Below are 21,145 nucleotides of genomic sequence, written 5' to 3' on the forward strand. Positions count from 1 at the left end.
GATGTATAGCGCCACGCTCTCTGGGCATTTATTGTCACAGCGCCCCCATCCAGATGTTCAGGCTCGCGTGCGCATGCACACACAGTAGAGGCAGTTTTTGTTTCCCCCCCCTTTCCTTTCTCCCACAGTCGCTCTATTTAATGTGAAATGTGTGCAAACGTACCAAATACAACAGCGTGATGGTGGATGACTGTGAAATACTTTGATGTATGTTGCTTTTCAGTGAAGGTTGTGCCTTTATTACAGACACAGGAAGTATTCTCATCATGTAAATGTACCAAAGTCACAGGGTTCAGAAATACAGAGTCCCCCCAAAGTCTACAAGACTACATACACACATTAAGATCACATCAACCTGCACATTTCTTCCACTCCCTGAACAATGTGCATGGTGTTTTAAACATTACATGGCCCCAGGGTTGCTGTGTGGTAATGTGATTAAATATGTATAATTTAAGATGATGCAACATATAAACTGGGATGTTTTAACTCATTGGCTCTCTTCCAGACAGAGTATAGGTGCTGTAATACAGCAGGACTCCTTATATCAGTTCATTTTGGGTTTATGGTTAATATTCCCAAATTATTTTTAATTTAAAAAACTAGTAAATACATATTATAGGCTACACCTGCAACTCTCAGGGTTCTGGATAATCCAGTTTTGCTCCATGCAGTGATAATAAAAAATATATAGCCTATAGCTCCTTATGATTAACATAAAGCCCAAAAAACAGAATGTTGTTTTATTTATTGTCGTTACACAGCTGCACACGACCTATAACCTCACTGCATATAGTCCGAGCTGCTCAGCACTGACCTGCATTGACCCTATTTCCTATTTTCTATCCTCACATCATGAGTCTGGGTATTTCGAGTGTAATCCATCGGCTATGTTTAGAATTTTGCATCTGAACTGAGATTAAATTTGATTATTCATGAAAGCGGACTGATGTGTTTTCCAGTCTCCTCACATGTTTACTGCGGGGGAGAAAAGTAGGCCAGTCAGCGCTCTCTCTCTCTCCCTCTCGTGTCCTTACGTTACACCGGTTTGCCTGACATTACACGGCTCTGCCGGTAGGGGGCGAAGGAACGAGCAGCGCGCCTCTCTCTCTGTTGTCCGCGCGGGCTTCCGTAGAGACGCTCAAAAACATGGCTGCCTCCATGTGCTAACGTGAGATTAACCAGCAGCAGAGAGAGATATCTACGGGGAGGAAACGGTTACCGGCACGGTCACACGTATCGCTTGTTATATTACAAACCTCTCGAGTGTCCGCCTTAAACGGGAGGCGCCACAGGTAAAACTATGTTTATTAGGGTTAGCATAGCTAGCAAACAAGCTAATCATTTAAGAATAATTGCAGTCCTGGGTTCATGGAGTTAGTTTTCATTTAGCCACTATCTTATTTAAATACAGTAAACTGAAGCTACAGGTCAGATTCGTCTAATTTTAATCTCTGGGCTGACTATTTACTAATGTTGTTGATTTAGTGTTATTAAAGCTCTAATGCTGTCTGAACACTGATCAGGTCAAATCTGGACTAGAACATCCTGAAGAAGCCAAAAACACAGATTCAGATTTGTGAAACCTTTATTATATGAGGTCTAAAAAACAGTGAAATCTCCTTTTTAAAATATTTTCACAAATAAATACTTAAGTTATTTATAACTGTCAATATCTGGGTCATAATTCTATAATCAAACATGTTTCTGTGTTGGGTAAATATTGACATTAGTATTAGTTTCAGCAATCCAATGTTGCACCTGCTCTGTATTTAAGTGGAACTCATTCAGGGGTGTTTGTCTTCGTCCAGGCGGTGTACCTTGATGCTGGTGCGGACGGCTCGGCTGCTCCCCATCATCGTCGTCTCCCATCCTCTGCATCCGTCCTGCACCCGCTCAGCCACACACACCTTTCGGTGGAGTTTAGGCAGCGCCGCCGCTGCTGCTGCTGCTACCCGCCGAGGACTGAGATCCATGGAGCCCCTAAATACGACCCCAGAGGTTCCCACCGCCAAACCTCCTGCCGAATATGTGAGCCTGGTGCCCACGGACATGGCGGCCGACGAGGAGACGCGTCCCGCAGGACTCTTACCTGGGGAGACGGTGGTCAAGGAGGGCAAGGCGGCCATCTTGTTTCCCAGTGCTAATGAGGTGTTTTACAACCCAGTCCAGGAGTTTAACAGAGACTTGACGTAAGCATTTAATTTTTGCTGTTTTGGCTTTTACCTGAAGAGACACCACAGACACGAGTCCCCTTACATGAGTTCAGTACAGTGGAGACGATTCGGTACACAGTTCATAGGATCCTTTCTGTCTCGTAATGGATTTAGTGTATCGGATATTTAAACCCAAACCTGATCCGTACTTCTCCAGAGCTTTGTGTTTAGAGAGCTGCTCGGTGTATACAGGTGTATACTGTGTGCTGAGGTCATGTGACCGATGATGACAGTAGTGTTTCACACAGTCGACCGGTCGCTCACAGCGTGTCGGTAAAGCTTTGAACTTCAGACACAAGAACCCACACATTAATACTGAGTTTGGATGAGAGCAAATGTCATGAATAGTTACTAATTGACCTCGTTACGCTGCATGCTTTTGTATATAATAAATGCTTTTCATATTTCACAGATGTGCTGTGCTCACAGAGTTTGCCAGAGAAGTGCTGGCTCAGCGCGGCGTGAAGCTGGTGGTGCCGGGCGAGAGAGAGAGCGAGAGGGTGGTGGTCTCTCTGACGGAGGAGACCGACGAGGCCGACGTACAGACGGAGCAGAAGAACGGAGCCGAGGCTCCGACTGTAAATGCGCTGGTGGGGGAACGATGTGAGGTACGAAGGGTTCATAGTAAACACGAACCATCGTTTAAGAAAGTGAAGCCAGGCAGAAAATGTGATTTCTTCGACAAATCCAACGTTCTGGCGGCCGGTGGTTCTGTGGCGCGGAGCACGGTGCTAATACTGTCAGGGTTGGTGGTTTGAGTCCCACCGGGGTTTCCTCTGCTAAATATACAGTCAGTGATGCCGGCACAAAGCAGTTTAGATACGGGCTTCCATCAAATGACTTACGTTAATGTTGCACGAGGTAATTTCACACTTCAAGTGGTCGAGGGAGGTAATTAGATCAGCTTTTTAAAACTGAAGGATTTCATGAAGTTGGAATAATGTCTTTAGATGTCAGTGAAGACCTGTTGGTTCGGTTATAAAGACGTTCAGCCATTGTTGGGGATTCCAGCTCTCTGTGGATGGAGAGATCCGGAGGCCAGTGATTACGTGTAGAACAAATATCTACAGCTTCACAATTTACATTCTGTGTTACTGCAGCTTTATAGCTGCTATAATCAATGTTTTCTGTAATGATATGATGGATCATCAATCACGATCACCTCCACAAGAAAAGCAGACCTGTAACAGCAGAGCTAACAGGAGAGTGGATATTGGACTTGAGTTTATCAGGTGCACACAAACGCATCTCTAAACGAATGCTAATGTTGCTCCGTGTCTGGAGGAGTGACGTAGAGACGCTGTATACGTCTCTGGTAGAGACCTGTCAATCACCGTGTAGCCCCGCCCTAAAGCATCCCCTGCTTTATGGTCTGTTTGACTCTAAATGGACCATAATCTACTAAATGAACATCATGCTGTATTGAAGAAGATTTGAAACTAGAGATTGAGACCATAAACTCATGTTTACAATGTTTACTGAGGTAATAAATCAAGAGAGAAGTAGAGTCATTTTCTCATAGACTTCTATACAACCAGAGGAGTCGCCCCCTGGTGGACAGTAGAGAGAATGCAGCTTTAAGACGTGAAGCTTTGACTTCACTCTGTAAATATGCAATAAGTTCCCCATATTGCAAATTTGGAAGGTTGGAATATGTCGATGTTGTGTTTACATCTTGTTTTTGCTGCCCCCAAGTGGCCAAAAAACAAACAGTTGATGCAGCTTTAAGATTTTTCCCCCCCGACTCTGCGTTCCAGCACGGCCTCCGTGTTCTGGAGGGTCTGTCGGCGTCCGGTTTGCGCTCGGTGCGCTTCGCCCTGGAGGTCCCGGGCCTGCAGAGCGTCACCGCCAACGACTTCTCCGCCAAAGCCGCGGCGCTGATCGGCAGGAACGTCGACTACAACGGAGTCGGCCACCTGCTCCGCGCCAGCTGCAGGGACGCCAGGTACGACTGACTCGGCACATTCGGGGAAACGCTCGTCATCCGCCTCACTGATTAGCTCTCTGTTTGTTCCTCTTCTCTCGTCTTCATTCCTCTCCAGCCTCTGACCTCTTGTTCTACTCATCTCTCTGTTCTCATCTCCATTTACGTCTCGTTGCTTTTCTTCTTTCATCAACTCTTTTGTCCCTTTTCCTGTCATCCTGGCTCCTCACTTGTCTCCTTGGCTTGCTCGTCTTCATGCCTCTCTTCTTCTATCTTCTTCAGTTGTTTCTCTTTCTTCTCTGAACTAATCTGCTCTTTTAGTTTAGCCTTAACTCATCCGTTTCTCCATCCCTCTCTGCTCCATTCTTTAACTCATTTCTTTCTTAGCATTTAATGTATCTGTCAGTGGTCGTGGTCGTGGATCTGACTAACCCCTCTCCTTTGTTATTCTTCCTCCAGTATGCTGATGTACGAGATGCGAGGGAAGAAGGAGCGCTATGATGTCATCGATCTGGATCCCTACGGGAGCCCCGCCTCCTTCTTGGATGCCGCTGTGCAGGCAGTCAGCGAGGGAGGTGGGTAGCTCGGTCCGTCAATAATGCAATCGACTCCTGCGTGTCATTCCTCCGTCTCCGGGTCTGTGAACGGCTGATCACCCTGCTCCAAATAACAGTGCGACTGTTTCTCTCTCAGGTCTGTTGTGTATAACGTGTACAGACATGGCGGTGATGGCAGGAAACAGTGGAGAGACCTGCTACAGCAAATACGGTTCAGTCTCCATCAAAGCCAAATACTGCCATGAGATGGTGAGCACACACACAGTACATGCACAGACATGTCCACGTATTTGCATTCATAATGTCCTGATCTTTGGTGAAGTGTGTACAGTGTGTGAGTCTGATAGAAACACAGTGTGTACGTACGTACGTGTGTGTGTACTTGTATTTCTTCTACTTGGGGTACTTTCCCCCTCAAGGATATAAAGATGAGAACTCACAAGCTGATGACGTTTTGCAGCTCCTGGCATCATTAACGTTATGATCCGGGCACAGAGGTGAAGCTCTTTGTGGCTGTTCCTTCTCGTTTCTTTACTCCCTGCAACATTTAAAGCAACATTATGCAAGAACTGGTATTTTGTACACGCTTGTCATAAATAGAACTGTTCACGTGTATTTGTTATGATTACTTTACACATGATCAAAAATAGCAAGTCGATAACTTTGCTCAAACATCAAGCAAGTGTAAGATGTATAAAGGCAGATATTACTTACTAGTCCAACAGCAAGAAGGTCAGCATCAACCTGTCAATCACAGTAAGCCCCGCCCTAAAACATCCCCTGCTTTATGGTCTGTTTGACTCTAAATGGACCATAATGTACTAAATGAACATCATGCTGTATTGAAGAAGACTTGAAACTAGAGATTGAGACCATAAACTCATGTTTACAATGTTTACTGAGGTAATAAATCAAGAGAGAAGTAGAGTCATTTTCTCATAGACTTCTATACAACCAGAGGAGCCCCCTGGTGGACACTAGAGAGAATGCAGCTTTAAGGACACTCGTGTCCTGGAAAACGGTCAACCAACTTTCCCCAATGGTAGTTTGTGGTCGAGAGTATTTTGATTATGTTGCGTAAACGCTATGAACGCACCTCCACGTCGCGCCACATGCTAGCACGTGCTAATTGGATGACATTACATGATGTTGCTTTCTTCCCGACTTGAGTTTGGTTAGCATGTTTGGTTCCGTTGCTAAAGTTGACGTTGACATGAACTTTCATGCTAGTCAGCGGAGAAGGAGTATGATGTCAGCATTCCTCACATTTGACTTTGTTTGTTTCTAATCATTTAGCAAGAAGATCAGACTGTTCTCAGACATTTTGCATAAGAAATAAAGTGTGTGCGTGTGTGTGTGTGTTTCTGCTTCAGGCTCTTCGTATCATCCTCCACAGTTTGGACCAGCGGGCGGGGGTGTACCAGCGCTACATCCAGCCTCTGCTGGCCGTCAGCGTCGACTTCTACATCAGGGTGTTTGTACGCATCTTCACAGGACAGGCCACAGTCAAGAACTCAGCCAGGTACACACACACACACACACACACACACACACACACACACACACACACACACACACACATCATGTTGGTGAGTCTGAATGAAAATATAGACCTCTTGACAGCGGCAGCGACCTGTCAATCACAGTAAGCCCCGCCCTAAAGCATACTTTATAATGATATTTTTGGTGACGTCAGCTGTAAATAGGATCTATTTAGCCTTGCCAGTAGTGTGCGGACATGTTTCTGATGACGCTCCCTGTCTTGTGTCGCAGTAAACAGGCTCTGGTCTACAACTGTGTCGGCTGCGGCTCTTTTCACCTCCAGCGAATGGGAAGAAGATCCAGCAACGGAAAACAGTAAGACGGCCCACGCTGTAGAGCCGGCTCTTTGTATTTCATGTGAGGTGAAACGCTGTCTGCAGATGCTCCGGGGAAATATCAAGATTTGTCCTTCGAAATCAAAACACGAGTGCTTTTTTAATTCTTCTTAAACTTGTATTTTGTCACCATCAAACGGGCCGTTTAAATCACAAAGTGTGACTGAAGTGAAGAGATGTAGTTTAGCCGAATGCAGCTCGGCTGTGGACGCCGGTCACGGTTTAAAGGGAAGCTGTGGCCACCTTTTTATTTATGCCACGGCCTAGTATGAAGCAAGCTTTAGCATTTCGCTCAAAGCACCACCGCGCCTCAGGCCTTCAGTTACTGTCTCTTGTATCAGCTTCCTGTCGACAGCGTGTGTGTGTGTGTGTGTGTAGTAAAGAAGACTCTGATGTGATTTCAGTGTGAAGTACTCTCCTGCCACCGGACCTCCTGTTGGACCAGAGTGTGAGCACTGTGGACAGAGACATCAGGTGAGACGCACGCTCGCACAGTCTCACACACACACTCTCTCACTCTGTTGCTGGCGCGTCATGCGTTTGTACTCTGCTTGTTTGTAATCGGTACATTCTCACTCAACACGCCAGCTGAAGTCTGTCTGTGCTTTCTGTAGCTGGGCGGTCCGATCTGGGCGGAGCCTATCCACGACGTCGCATTCGTCCAGAAGGTTTTGTCGGCCGTGTCGGGGAACCCGTCCCGATTCGGGACGTCCAAACGCATCGAGGGCATGCTCAGCATGGTGACCGAGGTATTCATTTCGCTCTCATTATACCTCTTTTGGTTTTGTCCTGTGGGTGAAAAATACAGAGTTTCTATTATTTAAAAAAGGCTGTGTGTACTTTTTCTAACACATCATCCCGTTTGTTTCAGGAGTTAGACGACGTGCCTCTTTATTACACTGTGGACAGTCTGAGCAGCACCATTCACTGCAATACTCCGCCCCTGCTGCAGTTTAGGTAAAACACACACACACACACACACACACACACACACACCAGGACGCAGCGTCATGAAACTGTAGTGCAATTCTTTTATATATATATTAGTGGCGACGGCTGCTAGAAGCTAACGGTGCTAATAGAGCTGAGAGTGTTTACCTGAAGAGACGTTATCGGATAAGTAGACGAAGCTTCATTCTCTGATCTATTGGACCAGACCAGGGCACCGGTCCTCGTGGTGGTCCAGTGTGGCTCCACAGGTCTGAGACAAACCACACAGTCGAGGTTAAACTTGGAGCAGGAGGCAACCTCCGGTTCTGCAGAGTGACGCCGATGCTTCATGTGTTAAAGCTGCATTCTCTCTAGTGACCACCAGGGGGCGACTCCTCTGGTTGTATAGAAGTCTATGAGAAAATGACTCTACTTCTCTCTTGATTTATTACCTCAGTAAACATTGTAAACATGAGTTTATGGTCTCAATCTCTAGTTTCAAGTCTTCTGACTTGGACTCGAATGTGACTGTGGTCCACACCTGTGTTGTGTCGTCTTTGAGTGTATTTGTGTAGTTGTTGTATCTAACCTGTCCTCCTCCTCTTCCTCCTCCTCTCACTCTCTGCAGGTCGGCTCTCCTTCATGCTGGTCACAGAGTTTCTCTCTCTCACGCCTGTAAGAACGGCATCAAGACGGACGCTCCTCCTGCAGTTATCTGGGACATCATGCGCTGCTGGGTAAACACTACGGATGATAACACAAGTTTAAAGTCTCTCAGTATTGTATTGGAGAGAGTTCTTTTGAAACTGGTCTCTGAATGCAACACAGGAGAAGACCAATCCTGTGAAGAGGGAGAAGCTGTCAGAGACTAGCCCCGCCTTCAAGATCCTCTCCACCGAGCCCGGGTGAGTCCATCAGAGTCAAATCTATGACACCTACTGAGGTGGTTTGTATACTATTGTGTAGAAGAGCAATGCAAACCTGTCGTAGTAATAAACAACTGTCTATTTACACAGTTAACGTGTGTGTGTGTGTAGCTCAGAAGCCTGTTTCACTGTGAGGGAGGACGCCAACCCGCAGTCCCGTAAACGCCACCTGACCCGGTTCCAGGAGAACCCGCAGGCCTTCTGGGGACCCAAAGCTCGCGCCAAAGCCGGGTAACGACCACAAACCTCCACACACCAGTGAGACGTGATGATTAGCGATGAAACGCTTTCTCATTAAAACGTCAAGCTGAATTTAGAGGAAACTGAATACAGATAAAACCAAATGAATATTTATGTTTTATTTTTACACCAGCTTGATGATTATTGTAGAGAATAAAACCCTTAAACTGCTTCGTTTCCTACCTTAATCTTAATTTTCTTCTCTCTCTCCCCCTTCCCTCCAGCGGCGGTATCGTTACCGACCTGCAGGACAAGAGTAAGAAGTGCCAGAACAAGAGGAAGAACCAGATCACGGACTCGGAGCTGAAAAACATTCACTGTAAAAGGTTCAAACAGGTCAGAGGAAATCAATTCTATTTTAGACTGAGAACAGGACATGCAGGATCCTAGCGTGTCCCATAGTTCTACTTCTCCCCACACACACACACACACACACACACACACACACACACACACACACACACGTCGCTTCCTGTTTAACAAACGGACGTTTTCCTGGAAAAAACAACTTAAGTGTGTTTTTTACCTTCGTAGAAAAGACCAACCCGACTCATTTCTGTTCCAAGAACAGCGCTGAACAGTTTGTCCTGAAACGATCCGATCGAAGATAAAACGGTGTGAGTGACGCAGACGTCCTCACTCCCGTCCTCACTCCCGTCCTCTGCCTCCCCGGTACGGTGCAGGAGAGCAGGACGACGTTCACTGTGGTCAAAGGAAATGATTGTTGTTCTGGGGCCGTGAGTCACAGTTAAAGGCTCATGAACAACTTTTATAAATGCATCTCATCACTGTGGTGTTTTACAACCGCCGCCATGAGTCCAGATTTCATGTTGCAGGGTCACAAGTTATGAACTAGTTATAACTAGTGTTATAAACACGTTAGTCTCTATGGACGATGTGTCGCGGTGATATCCAACGAGTCGTTTGAATGAAGTTTGTTTTCATTTAATTCTTAAGTCTTGAGCAGATTTAGATATAGAAATAACTATCCTACCCGACTTTAATGGAACAGTACGACGGTACTTTCTGTGGATTCAAAGTTCCTCAATAAACAAACGAACCGATCCGGAGACGAGCGGCTCCGTCTTCTTGTCCGGTGGCTTTGAAGAGAGCGGCTGTCTGAAGCAGCGTACACTTAAAACGATCTATTTATTTTTGGGTTATACAATATGCTGCTGCCTAATACTGAGACTATGGAGCAGCACCTCATACACCACCATACCTTTAATATCAGTACCATTCATCATTAAAGAGTTAAAACCCGACCTGGTTTCTACTGCAGAGGATCTGTTTTATGAAAATGTTGGAGACGGTTACATAAAAACACAAAGTCTTCATGTCCGGGGTGGAAACATGCTGCTGGTTTGCCGCCAAAATGTACTTTTGTAAATAGAACATCGGCCTCAATGAGAACTATGTTCTTTGTTTCAGGGAACGTGCACACATGGAGACCGATGCTGCTACTCCCACGACCCGGAGCAGACGACAGAGCAGAAAACAACCGAGTGATCTCCGGAGTTACTCCTGTTTTTTATAATTTTATTTCTGGAGTTTGAAGGGCTCAGTGCAGCCTGGATGATAAAACAGAACCCGGTCAACATGAACATTTCTCAGTTTTACGCCAGAGCTCGTTCTCGTAACATCTTTTGTTATTTTGACTCGTTTCAATAAAGTCCTCACGCTCAGTTTAAATGTGTTCTTTTGGTGAACTTCGTCTAATCAAAGATGAGTTAATAGATGAGAAACTAAACTTCATTTATAGCTTCATTAAAAACTATTCAGGACGCATCCACATGCAGTAAAACTCTTCACATAAATAGATTTCTGTCCAGAGAACGAGCATCAGGATGTTTTAGTGTCGCTGGAACATTAAAGTGCAGATTGACACAAAGTACAAATGATAGACTTTATTATCAATTGCTTGTTGATCAGTATGAAATCATGTTCAATCTATATACACACACACACACACATATTGGCAGAAATACACTCATTGCAGTCGGTAATGCTCGACACCGGTTCGTGAAACCTCTTTAAGGATTCGTGTGATTTGAAGAGCTGGTGCTGATAAAGTCATTCAGGAGAGATTCAGCATCATCGCTGTGCAGAAGAAAAAGGCAAATTCGGTACAAACTGCAGCAAAGGAACACGAGGAAGACTTCAATCCACCAAACATCTCGTTCTGCTCGGCTGAAGAGAAAACTAACCGACAGCTTTCTGGAGATGGGAGCCGTGTGAACGCAGCCGCTCACTTCCTGTGATTCTGTCACCGGTGCAGAGGCGTCGCATCGCTGTGATTGGCTATCTGAGGAGGACCCTGAGCAGGAAGGTTCGGATCTCCATTGGCCTCAAGGTCACCTCCCACGCCGAGGGGTCTCCGAACGTCTTCAGCAGGGGCTTCTCACCTGGGAGAGAGACACAGCGGCATGATGTCATCCGGGAAATGATTTAAAACTCGACTAATTAACAAGCCAGCAGTAAAACAAAGAGGAAACTGCAGCACATTAACTACCTCTTCTTTGTGAAATGAGTCCCGCTGAGCGACTAGAACACCCCGCAGTTTATTAAAGCTACGAACCATAACGATGCACTCGTGACTCATTATGTTACACCGCCTGCTCGATCGGTCCCGGCAGGGGAGCCTTTACAGTCGAGACTGGAACGGAGCCGTGATTACGGCCCTGGTAGAATGAAACTGATGGAACTCAACCAGCAGCTCCATCAGTGACTGGCAGACAACCAGCAGCAGCTTCCAACATTTGGCTGCCTGGTGTTCATTGTTGGTCAACTCCCGTTCTTTGTTGTCCTACGGTGTCTTTCTGTTCTCTAACGGGAGGTTAAAGAGACGCTGCTGGTTCTTAAACCTTTCATTCTCTCAAGACCAGAGGGGGAAACAAACACCCGATAACGTCTTAGGGTTCAGAGGTTAATAAACAGGTAGAATGTCATAACTTGTCTAAACAAGCAGCTCGATGGGAACTCCGCCAAAATAAAATAGTCTAAAACTGGCAGTATATTGATTCCGTCACGTACCCGTCTGTGGCGTCCAATGAAAACGCGTCATCTCGTCTTTCCACTGATTGGCCGACAGGTTCAGTTCAGACGCGCCCAAAACCTCCAGAGTGGAAAACAGCTTCTACAAAGACGGGAAGCAACACATCCAGTGACTTTACTGCTTCATTTCATTTCACTTTAACTATCCATCGATATTTACTTACTTACCAGGGGCAGTGCACATCAGTTAGAGAGCTAATTTCAGTCTTTAGTCCTCTGGGCAGGTTATTACACTTTAGTGGGCTAATATCAGTACAATTAAAAGGTAATTACTGCGTTCTGTTCGCCCAAATATAATGTCCAATCTTTGTTTTAAGCTCAAGAAACATGTAATGAAAACAGGATTCTTGGTATCGAGTCCTCTGCGTCGCTGACCTGCAGGTTGACGGTGACCGGCCCCGAGTTCAGTTTGCTCTCCCCGCTCTGGAACTGATGCTCCAGCCTCAGCAGCACCGAGTCCTCGTCCCACTGCGTCAGTGTGAGCAGGTGGACAGCAGGGGGCAGCGCAGCCTGCAGCCCGGAGAACTACACACAGGAAGACCTGTAGTCACTCGGCTGGATTTAAAGCATTTAAAATCTGTCTGAGGCAGAATTTATGAGCCTGTTTCTAGCTCATGTCGGTGCACCTCGAGCGTAAAGGGACAATTCACCGCAAAATTAAACACATTGTCCTCTTACCTGTAGTGTGAGTTATTAATCTAGATTGTTTGGAGGTATCACACGTAGAGATGTCTCCTTGCCAATACTATGCAACTCTTTCCATTCTTACCTCTCGTATTAAATAACTAGACCTGCGTACGGTCACACCGCTCCCCCCTCGCTCACCTCCAGCCGAGTGTTCGGGCGCAGCTCTCCGTCGGTGAACGTCAGCGTCGGCTGCAGCACCACCTGCTGGGCCAGGGGGCGGTGCGCGTCGGCCGCGCTGGGCGGGCGGTCCAGGGAGAGCAGGAGGCGACCTCGGACCACCAGCCCCTCGGGGAAGACGGAGGAAGTCTCGTTGAGCGGCTCGGCGACGCCGCGGACGTCGTCGTACAGCAGCCGGCGGTGGAGCTGAGGAGGGAGGAGGGGGTGGGAGATAAGAGGGAGGGACTATGGGTGTAAGAGTGTGTGTGTGTGTGTGTGTGTGTGTGTCTCACCATGATCTCCAGAGAGCCGTTCTGGATGCTGCCTCCTCCCTGAGAGCGATCCGTCACCACCGTGAGTTGGTCCACATCATCCTGAAACACACAAAAAGGATGTAAAACATATTCAACATTATTCATGTTTAGGTGAAGCCCTGAGAGAAGACAATAATTCTGAAACTCTCCTGTGTTGGAGACTTAAGAACGGGTGAAGAAGGTTTAGTTTCTTCATGTTTTTGTGGTTGCTGGTTTAATACTCATTTCAACCACATTTTAGAAAATCTTCCATTAGAAAAGTATCCAAAGAGAAGAGCAAACACGTCATATTTGGGACCCGATCTCCGTCTGTTCGTCGTTCCTCTAACAGCACCGTGTTGATCACACACCTTGATGAAGGCGCGTGAGTTGATGGGATAGTAGTTTCCAGCTATGGGCTCCGACTGCCAGAGCTTCCAAGTGGGCCGGAAGTCTTTCCTTTAGGACAAAACGACGACACGACGAACAGATTCATGAACGTAAACTCGTCTTAATGTCGCCTTTAAATAATCACGAGTAACTTCTATTAAAAGTTAAACGGCTCACTTTCTCTGCAGCACTTCTCTGCCGTTTGAGTCGGTGTAGAAGTACTCTGAGGTTTTGATGCTCGTGTCCAGACGAGTGATCACCTCCTTCCCCAGGTCGTCACTAGAGAGAGAGAGAATAAAAAGTCAGATTATATATATATATACACATACATACATACATACATACAAAGTTCTCTGTATACGAGGCGAACACACACACTCACCTGATGGGCAGCGGTCCGACGGTCCACTCCAGCTCCAGAGCTCTGCTGTCCTGGTGGAGACGGACCACCTGAGACACCCAGGGAGCGAACCACTGCCTCACCTCCTGCAGCACGGGGGTCTGCAGGGGACACGGACGCAACGTCACCTCACCTGGGACATTGTCTTCATCTCTTAAATAATTCTGGCTGCGTTAATGCATGTGGCAGGAGTGAGTTTTTCTATATTAAACTGTGGAGCCAAAATACAGACAGACAATCAGACCCTTAAGGACGCAGACGTCCCCATTGAAACCCATTAAAGTGATGACGGCACAGAATCATGAATTATATTTTATCAGCCTTTCAATCTGCTTCAAAATGTTACTTTTTTACTATTTTCTACCAGATTGAGACATTTCTTTCAATGAATTATTGACACAACAGACTGAAAAACAACCGTTAGTAGTTAGTAAACAGAAAAGAATTACAATTTTGTGTTAAACTGACATTTGAGTGTTTTTTTTAATAATCAGGACGATGTTGGTTAAAATATTTAACTCCAGAAAGTGGAAGATAATATTAATATAAAATATTTTAAAGCCGTTTTTTTGACATGGACATGTGAATCTAAAGACTACTAAAGAGTATTGAGCATTATATATATCGATAGATAGATAGATAGATATATATATAATATCTTTCTGACACAAACTGGTGCCAGTTATTGGAATTAAAATCAAACAGCCTGAAAATAAAGCTGCACGATGAAGTCATCGTCCTATTTGTGATGAAGCCTCACATTTCAGGACGTATAAAGCCCGTGGGTTTAAAGGAGGTATAATAATAATAATAATAATAATAATAATAATAATAATAATGTGTGGTGAACGGTCTCGACCTGAATGCTCTCCGTCTTGGCCGTCTTGCTGATGATGAACGGTGTGGAGGAGTTGGGTCTGAAGATGTACGCCCCCGAAGGCTGGTCACTCTTAGAGTTGTTGCCGTCACTGGCGTTGTACCTGCAACACGCAACATACAACACGCAACACGCAACATACAACACGCACGAGAGAAGCAAAAGTCAAAGTAAAAGAGCTGCATTTGATTTTTATGTTTCAAAAAATGTATTTGGAGAAAGAGAGAAACTAGAGCGACACTTGCCAGTAGAAGTTCTGCGTGAGCTTTATGGTCCGTTTGGTCTCCAGGTTAGTGAGGCTGCTCAAGAGGCCGGTGTCGGGGTCAAAGGTCACTCGTAGGAACTGGAGCACGAGGACACAATATATATTATATATATATAATACTCAGAAGAAGATACAAATGTACTTTGGCAGCAACTGTGGACACTTGGGATAGATTCCAATATTTGTAAAAGAAATTATCAAAGGAATTCAACTTGTGTTTATTCTTCTTTTATGTCTTTATTCTGCACTAAAGTCGTGTTCGAGTTCTCTCTACTTCTAGCCGTGACGGTGACGTTTCCCCAGAGGGTCAGAGCTCGTACGCTGCAGTGGAAACAGTCACAGTGAGAACAATGTGCTTCAGGTTCAGACTGTTAAATTCAAAGAGCGCTGGATGAGCCTTTCAGTCAGACGCTCCTTCAAGGAAATTCATCAACGTCCAACACATAAAAGCTCCGTTCTGTGAATCAGTGAAATCTATTTTGTTTTAAACGCGTCTCCGACAACGTGTTGGAGCACTTATTTCCCACGATGCAGCACAAAGCCAGCGTGCGAGCGCGCCGCGGTCTGACCTGGTTCTGGATGGCGGTGGGCACGCGGCGCTGCGTGGAGGCCGGCGGAGGCCCGTCCCGAAGCAGGGACACGGAGTAGGTGGTGAAGCCCAGAGGAGGAGCCTGCACCTGGAACACCAGCTCGTTGACGGCGAAGCCTCGGTTTCTCCTCACCGCCGCCGTCTGTGCCGACACCGGAACCACCTGGAAGAGAAACCGGGATGAGGACTTTCAGATACGATCAAACTGCTTCCTGTTGATCTTGTTTGTTGACATTTTATTAATGTTCACATACAGCAACCAGATGATTTATAGCTGGAAAAGGTCATTAGAGTTCATAACACTTTGAGATAAAGTTACACTCATCTACAACATGGTTAAACCGTGTATTACCACTTTAGAAACAGGATAGAAACACTATTTAGATCAGACTTAGAAAATGCATCAACAGAGTTCCTCACTGGCTCCTCAGGGCTTCCGTAGATTTTCTTAAAATAGGAATAAAAAGGCAATTAAATGCCATAAAAAGCTGGATCAGCCATCATCCGTCTCCATCGTGTGTCCAACAACTGCAGAGCTTGTTGTGGACAGTCTCATACTTGATGCTCACACACACGCACACACACACACACACACACACACACACTAACCTGGCAGTCCACCGATCTGCCTTCAGCATCCGATACTTCGTATGATGATCCATTCACCGGCAGTCTGACCGGCCAAGTGACGGGGCGAGCGAGAGGGTTGTACACATGGACTGAGAACTGAGAGAGAGAGCATAGTTCAATAACACTACTGACCAATACGTTTAGATATTTTATACATAGTTCATATTTACACAAAATATTATTATCTTCAATTTGAAGGTGTTTATTTACCAACCTGTCGTCAAAGATTCAGGACAGAAATGTCGGATCTCTGTGTGTGTGTGTGTGTGTGTGTGTGTGTGTGTGTGTGTGTGTGTGTGTGTGTGTGTGTGTGTGTGTGATGAGCCGATATATAAATGAGCTACAGCTGAATGTCCTTGTGCCTCCGTGTTGCATCATGACCACAGATGATGCTTGAATCCTTCCGTGTGTGTCTGAGCGTCACCTTCTTGCTGGACTCGGTGAGAGGACACACGCTGATGTTCAGGCTGTCGCAGTAGATTCTCTCTGCAGACGAGCCGCTCAGAGCGGACAGACTGTTACTGACCAGCACCTGAGACACAGAACGAAACGTCAGAACCCAGAGAGGACGGGTGTGTTTTGTCCTCCATCATATCTAAAAAACAACGCGACGAGCTACCTGACAGTGTTGCCAGCCGCTGGCTAGCCTCCTGGCGTAGTCGTTGGCTACGTGTTGCTTCTCCGTGCCTGAAACGGCGTCGTGGTGCTGAGCCACGGCCATGGCTTTCTCTGACGCAGAACACAAAACATGTACGTCAGTCCGTCCTCCGTCCGGTCACCGGTCTCATTTTTTTAATATCTTCTTACTAGATATTAACCCTCTGAACCACAAAGCAGTTTCTGTGCATTTTGTTTCCCGTCACATCTTTCTCTCTGTAGTCTTGATCTTCACTGTAATATAAAAGTCCTGCTGCTCTATAGAAACAGAACCATCATGACTACAAGTAGAGAGAACTAGAACATGACTTTAGAGCAGAATAACAGTTATAGTGACATAAATCATGAAGAGAACAACGATGGAATCTGTACGACCAACATTTGGGTAAGTGTCCACAAATGTTACCAATATTGTAAAGAAGTAGCAGCTCTATGTGCAATAAATATTAAGCTGCTCACATTTCTACAGCCGCTCCTCTCCGCTCTGTGCAAACAGCCTGAAGTTCAGTTAAAGCTTCACAGATTTGTTGTCACATGACTGTTGGTCTCAGACGAGTCAATCATGGCTTCACAGTTGCGCCGACGAGCTCAGAATTTAATGTTTTTTACAGAATCTGTTTAGAACAAACTGTTCATTTGGAGCGAGACTTTAAATGAGACGTGTAGAATAAAATGTTGAATAAAATGTTGATGAAATATCACAATTTTAAGCTTCGTTTCGGTTGCTTTTTCTGTCAGAAGCGTTTGTCACACATGATGTGTTCAAGGACCGTCGGAAAGATGAAAACTATACGGTGTAGTTGTGACAAGTGTTGTTGCGAGAACATGCTTTTCCCTCCCGCTGGCGGGTGTTGGGGTTCAGAGGGTTAATGTGACCACCAGATGAAGCACAAGTTTACAGAAAGAAGTAAGAAGGAACTAAATCTCACTCATGGTCTCGCTGTCGCCCTTTCCAAAGGGTCCGTTCCTGGAGACCGGACCGCCAAGTACCTCCAGCTGGTTACAAGTCTGTAAAGAAACAACGACACAAAGACACAGAATATTTAGTTCAGACATTTGAATCCACAAAGATGAATCCTGTTGACTTTTGGGACGCCATCAACAGGTGGAAAGACATTTGTGTTGATTTTGTCTGAGGGTCCACCGTGTCACACGATTAAAGTAAAGTGTTGAACCTTTACGCTACCTGCAGGTTGCTGTTGCTGATCCTCTCGTAGCGCTTCAGCGCCGGTCGGCTGGTAAAGTAGCCGGTCCAGTAGTTGTGAGCGTTGTCTGCGTAGGGGAAGAAATCATCCGTCTTCAAAGCCCTGCGTAGAAAAGGAGAATGAAGTCACGGCAGAAACGCACTCGCCTCCGTTGAAGCGCTGGTTTTTAAAGAGGTTCACACTACCAGGTGAGGTTAGCTCTGTGCAGCTCCTGCAGGTAACAGGACGGGGTGGAATACAGCACGTTGACTCTGATGCCGTCGGCCTGCTGGGCGTTGACGTAGCGGATCAGCTTGTCCAGGTTCTTGTACCACAGGTTGGCGTTCTCGTACTGGAAGTCTGAGCCCATGGTCATGATGATGTGGTTGGTCTTATACACCTTAGCCTGAGAGAGAGAGAGGGGGGGGGGGGGTCATTATATCTTTCACACATTCATCTATGAGGGGGGGGGGGGGGGGGGGGAGGGGTTGTGTGTGTGTGTGTGTGTGTGTGTTACCTGATGGTTGGCGATGGCGAGGAAGCGCCTCACCACATCGTCGACATTGTAGTCCTCCAGGTCGGGGTCGTCTCTGATCGGTGGATCGTCACAGGACTGGTCCCAGCAGAAGCCCTCGGGAGGGTTGTACCCGTTGGGAAGGATCCCTGCCAGGTGGGGGGGGGGGGGGGGGGGGGGCGGTATGACGGATAAAGGTTAGATCATCCACCGAGATATCATGAGAATGGGTCGGAGGTGAGGTCCTTAGACTGTACGTATAAGAAGTGGACGTAGTCATCGTGACGTCTCTCATTGGTTTGTGGACTGATGTTTTGAAGCCTCGAGTTCAGCAGTTTTTCAGACTTTATCTGGACTGAGGAGGAGTGACGTAGAGACGCCGTATACGTCTCTGGTAGAGACCTGTCAATCACTGTGTAGCCCCGCCCTAAAGCATCCCCTGCTTTATGGTCTGTTTGACTCTAAATGGACCATAATGTACTAAATGAACATCATGCTGTATTGAAGACGACGGACAACGCTGAAACGTAATCCCTCCGTCACTAGCGTGGATGTTTAAAAACACATATTTAAAATTAAAAAAACCGTAATAATTCAAGTGAAGAAGAAGTGCAGCAGCATTTGTGCACGCGTGGTAGTTCTGTTTACCGGTGAAGAGGTCAGCCATGGGGGGTTCCAGGCTGTCAGAAGCCCTCCACAGAAGCTCCTGCTCCCGAGCACTCTGCCTGCGAGTCCGGTCCTGGTAGTCCAGACGACCGAAGAAGAAGCCGTCGTACCCCATCTGAGAAAAACACGCAGGAAACATTTAGTGGAAAAGCTCAGAGGAGAACGTTTAACTGGAGGACTGCAACAACGGGACGCAGCTAACCTTTGTCTGAAGCACCTCAGTAATTAAAACGTTAAATCTTGTTTGTTTGAAAGTGAAGTCAAAGCTTCATGTGTTAAAGCTGCATTCTCTCTAGTGACCACCAGGGGGCGACTCCTCTGGTTGTATAGAAGTCTATGAGAAAATGACTACTTCTCTCTTGATTTATACAACCAGAGGAGTCGCCCCCTACTGGTCAGTAGAGAGAATGGAAGTTTAGGACACTTCCGCATTGTCGAACTGTTTCCTTTAAGACGAACTACCTGAGCAAACATGGAGGCGTGTTCCCGGGCGTGGCCAAAGGGGTCGATGTGCCAGGCGACGCGGGGGGCGACCACAAGGCCCAAACGTCTCGTTGAGGAACCTCAGGCCCATGGTCATCTGGTCGATGACGGCGCTGTAGTGGGTGGTGGCCTCGTCACTCATGCACCAGCCGCCGTTCACAAACTCCAGACGGCCTGAAGGGGGGAGGGAGCGTCGTTTAGGTTCTGGTTCTGGTTCTGAAACCCTTCCAGTGTAAATGTACAGTGTCGGCTGATGTACCTTCATTAACCAGCTGTTTGACCGTCTGCTGCATGCTGGAGCTCTGCTGTTTCCACCAGCGGTAGAAGAACGCCGTCTCCACGTAGATAAACCTCCTGTCGGGGTTCTTCAGCAGCTGATCCACCACGGAGTCCAGAATATACTGCACCCCCGCATGCTGGATGTCGTTACGGTCTACACACACACACACACACACACACACACACACATATTATCCATCCATATCAGAGGCAGATGATCTCTGCTGACATAAACACACACAGGACACGAACACGAGATGATCACCTGCAGAACACGTGACCGCTCTCGCTATGAAGTAAAAAGACGTGATGCTGAAGCAAGCGAGCTGATCGCACTAAAACTATGAACTCTTATTCCAGTGTTTGCTCGTGAAGGCAACAGAGGAGACATGTGACAGGAAGTAAGCGAGGGGAACACCCCGTTTATCCTTCAGACACATCGGTCACATGAATGCCTTAATAAAACACTTTCACAACCTGTTTTTATAACGTTGCTTATTCCTGTGAAGTCTGTGTGTGTGTGTGTGTGTCAGACTGACCTCCATAGTAGTACTGGTCCACAGTCTTGAGCCAGCCGACGTCGTCGTGTGTGTGAGGGACCAGGTGGACATTCAGCATGCTGGGCTTGGTGGCATGACATGACTGCACACGCGCGCGCGCGCACACACACACACACACACACACACACACACACACACACACACACACACACACACACACACACACACACACACACACACACACACACACACACACACACACTCTAAGGACACATCTACAGAGCGATGGACTACTACTACTCTCGTAAGGGAAGGCACACAGTACGAAGATAAATATTAAGAAAAAAGGATAAATTAATATTTTAATAGTTTCTTAATGTAAAATAAGTTCCTCAAACAAACTGACAGAACAAAAAAACCCGGATGACAGAAACTGAAAGTGAGCTTGAAACAAAACTTCTTGAGCTTTTTAGCTAAAAACTGTCGTTAAACATCTGAAACAAACGCACAACGCGACGGTCACGTGCGCGCAGCTCACCTCGTATCCGCAGGTGAGTTTGGGTTCTTCTTGGCCGAGAGGGAAGCCTAAAACCCGGCTGAGGAGGACCAGCAGAGAGACGGACAGCTGCAGCGACCCGGCCGCCATGTTGCAAGAAAATGAACCGCGAGTCATGTGACATCTGTTTATCTTCACTGTGGTCACGTGATGAGACTACCTGAAGAACCGAAGTATGATCCCTCAGTTGAGACTCAAAGGCACCACCGGGAAAACAACAAAAAAACAACTCTGAGGCAAACGAGGCAGCTTAGTATGGAAGACCATTAATGCCACTATGATGACAATTATTTTA

At 46.5% G+C, this 21,145-nt stretch overlaps 2 protein-coding genes across 4 annotated transcripts; one reads left to right on the forward strand and one right to left on the reverse strand.

The window, feature by feature from the left end:
• The first annotated feature begins 1,142 nt into the window (after positions 1–1,142).
• Positions 1,143–10,355, forward strand: trmt1 (tRNA methyltransferase 1). 3 transcript variants are annotated; one of them, XM_076082999.1, is made up of 16 exons: positions 1,143–1,295; positions 1,812–2,192; positions 2,629–2,824; positions 3,974–4,161; positions 4,600–4,715; positions 4,834–4,946; positions 6,071–6,219; positions 6,471–6,554; positions 6,979–7,048; positions 7,189–7,323; positions 7,446–7,531; positions 8,133–8,241; positions 8,333–8,409; positions 8,542–8,661; positions 8,895–9,006; positions 10,102–10,355. In XM_076082999.1, exons 2-16 carry the CDS (start codon positions 1,825–1,827, stop codon positions 10,177–10,179), a joined length of 2,001 nt encoding a protein of 666 aa, XP_075939114.1. In that variant the 5' UTR covers positions 1,143–1,295; positions 1,812–1,824; the 3' UTR covers positions 10,180–10,355. The 3 variants fall into 3 exon arrangements, 2 of the variants coding, with proteins under 2 accessions (XP_075939114.1, XP_075939115.1); XR_012950374.1 differs by lacking the exon at positions 10,102–10,355 and having other exon boundaries at positions 8,547–8,661; XM_076083000.1 differs by lacking the exons at positions 8,895–9,006; positions 10,102–10,355 and having other exon boundaries at positions 8,521–8,660.
• A 207-nt stretch (positions 10,356–10,562) lies between these two features.
• man2b1 (mannosidase, alpha, class 2B, member 1) lies at positions 10,563–20,981 on the reverse strand. The gene is given in 24 exon segments (XM_076082998.1): positions 10,563–11,075; positions 11,704–11,806; positions 12,100–12,249; positions 12,550–12,774; positions 12,861–12,941; positions 13,232–13,319; positions 13,428–13,529; positions 13,633–13,751; positions 14,510–14,630; positions 14,773–14,870; positions 15,362–15,544; positions 15,991–16,107; positions 16,436–16,543; positions 16,631–16,740; positions 17,598–17,676; positions 17,855–17,975; positions 18,059–18,258; positions 18,370–18,515; positions 19,015–19,147; positions 19,495–19,560; positions 19,562–19,689; positions 19,775–19,948; positions 20,334–20,436; positions 20,833–20,981. Coding segments are annotated over 24 exon segments (2,994 nt in total). The 5' UTR covers positions 20,968–20,981; the 3' UTR covers positions 10,563–10,971.
• Positions 20,982–21,145: the final 164 nt, after the last annotated feature.

Source organism: Anarhichas minor, unplaced genomic scaffold, assembly GCF_050575085.1.
Source record: "Anarhichas minor isolate MPS153535 unplaced genomic scaffold, ASM5057508v1 ptg000114l, whole genome shotgun sequence".
In the NCBI taxonomy this organism is placed as follows: Eukaryota; Metazoa; Chordata; class Actinopteri; order Perciformes; family Anarhichadidae; genus Anarhichas; species Anarhichas minor.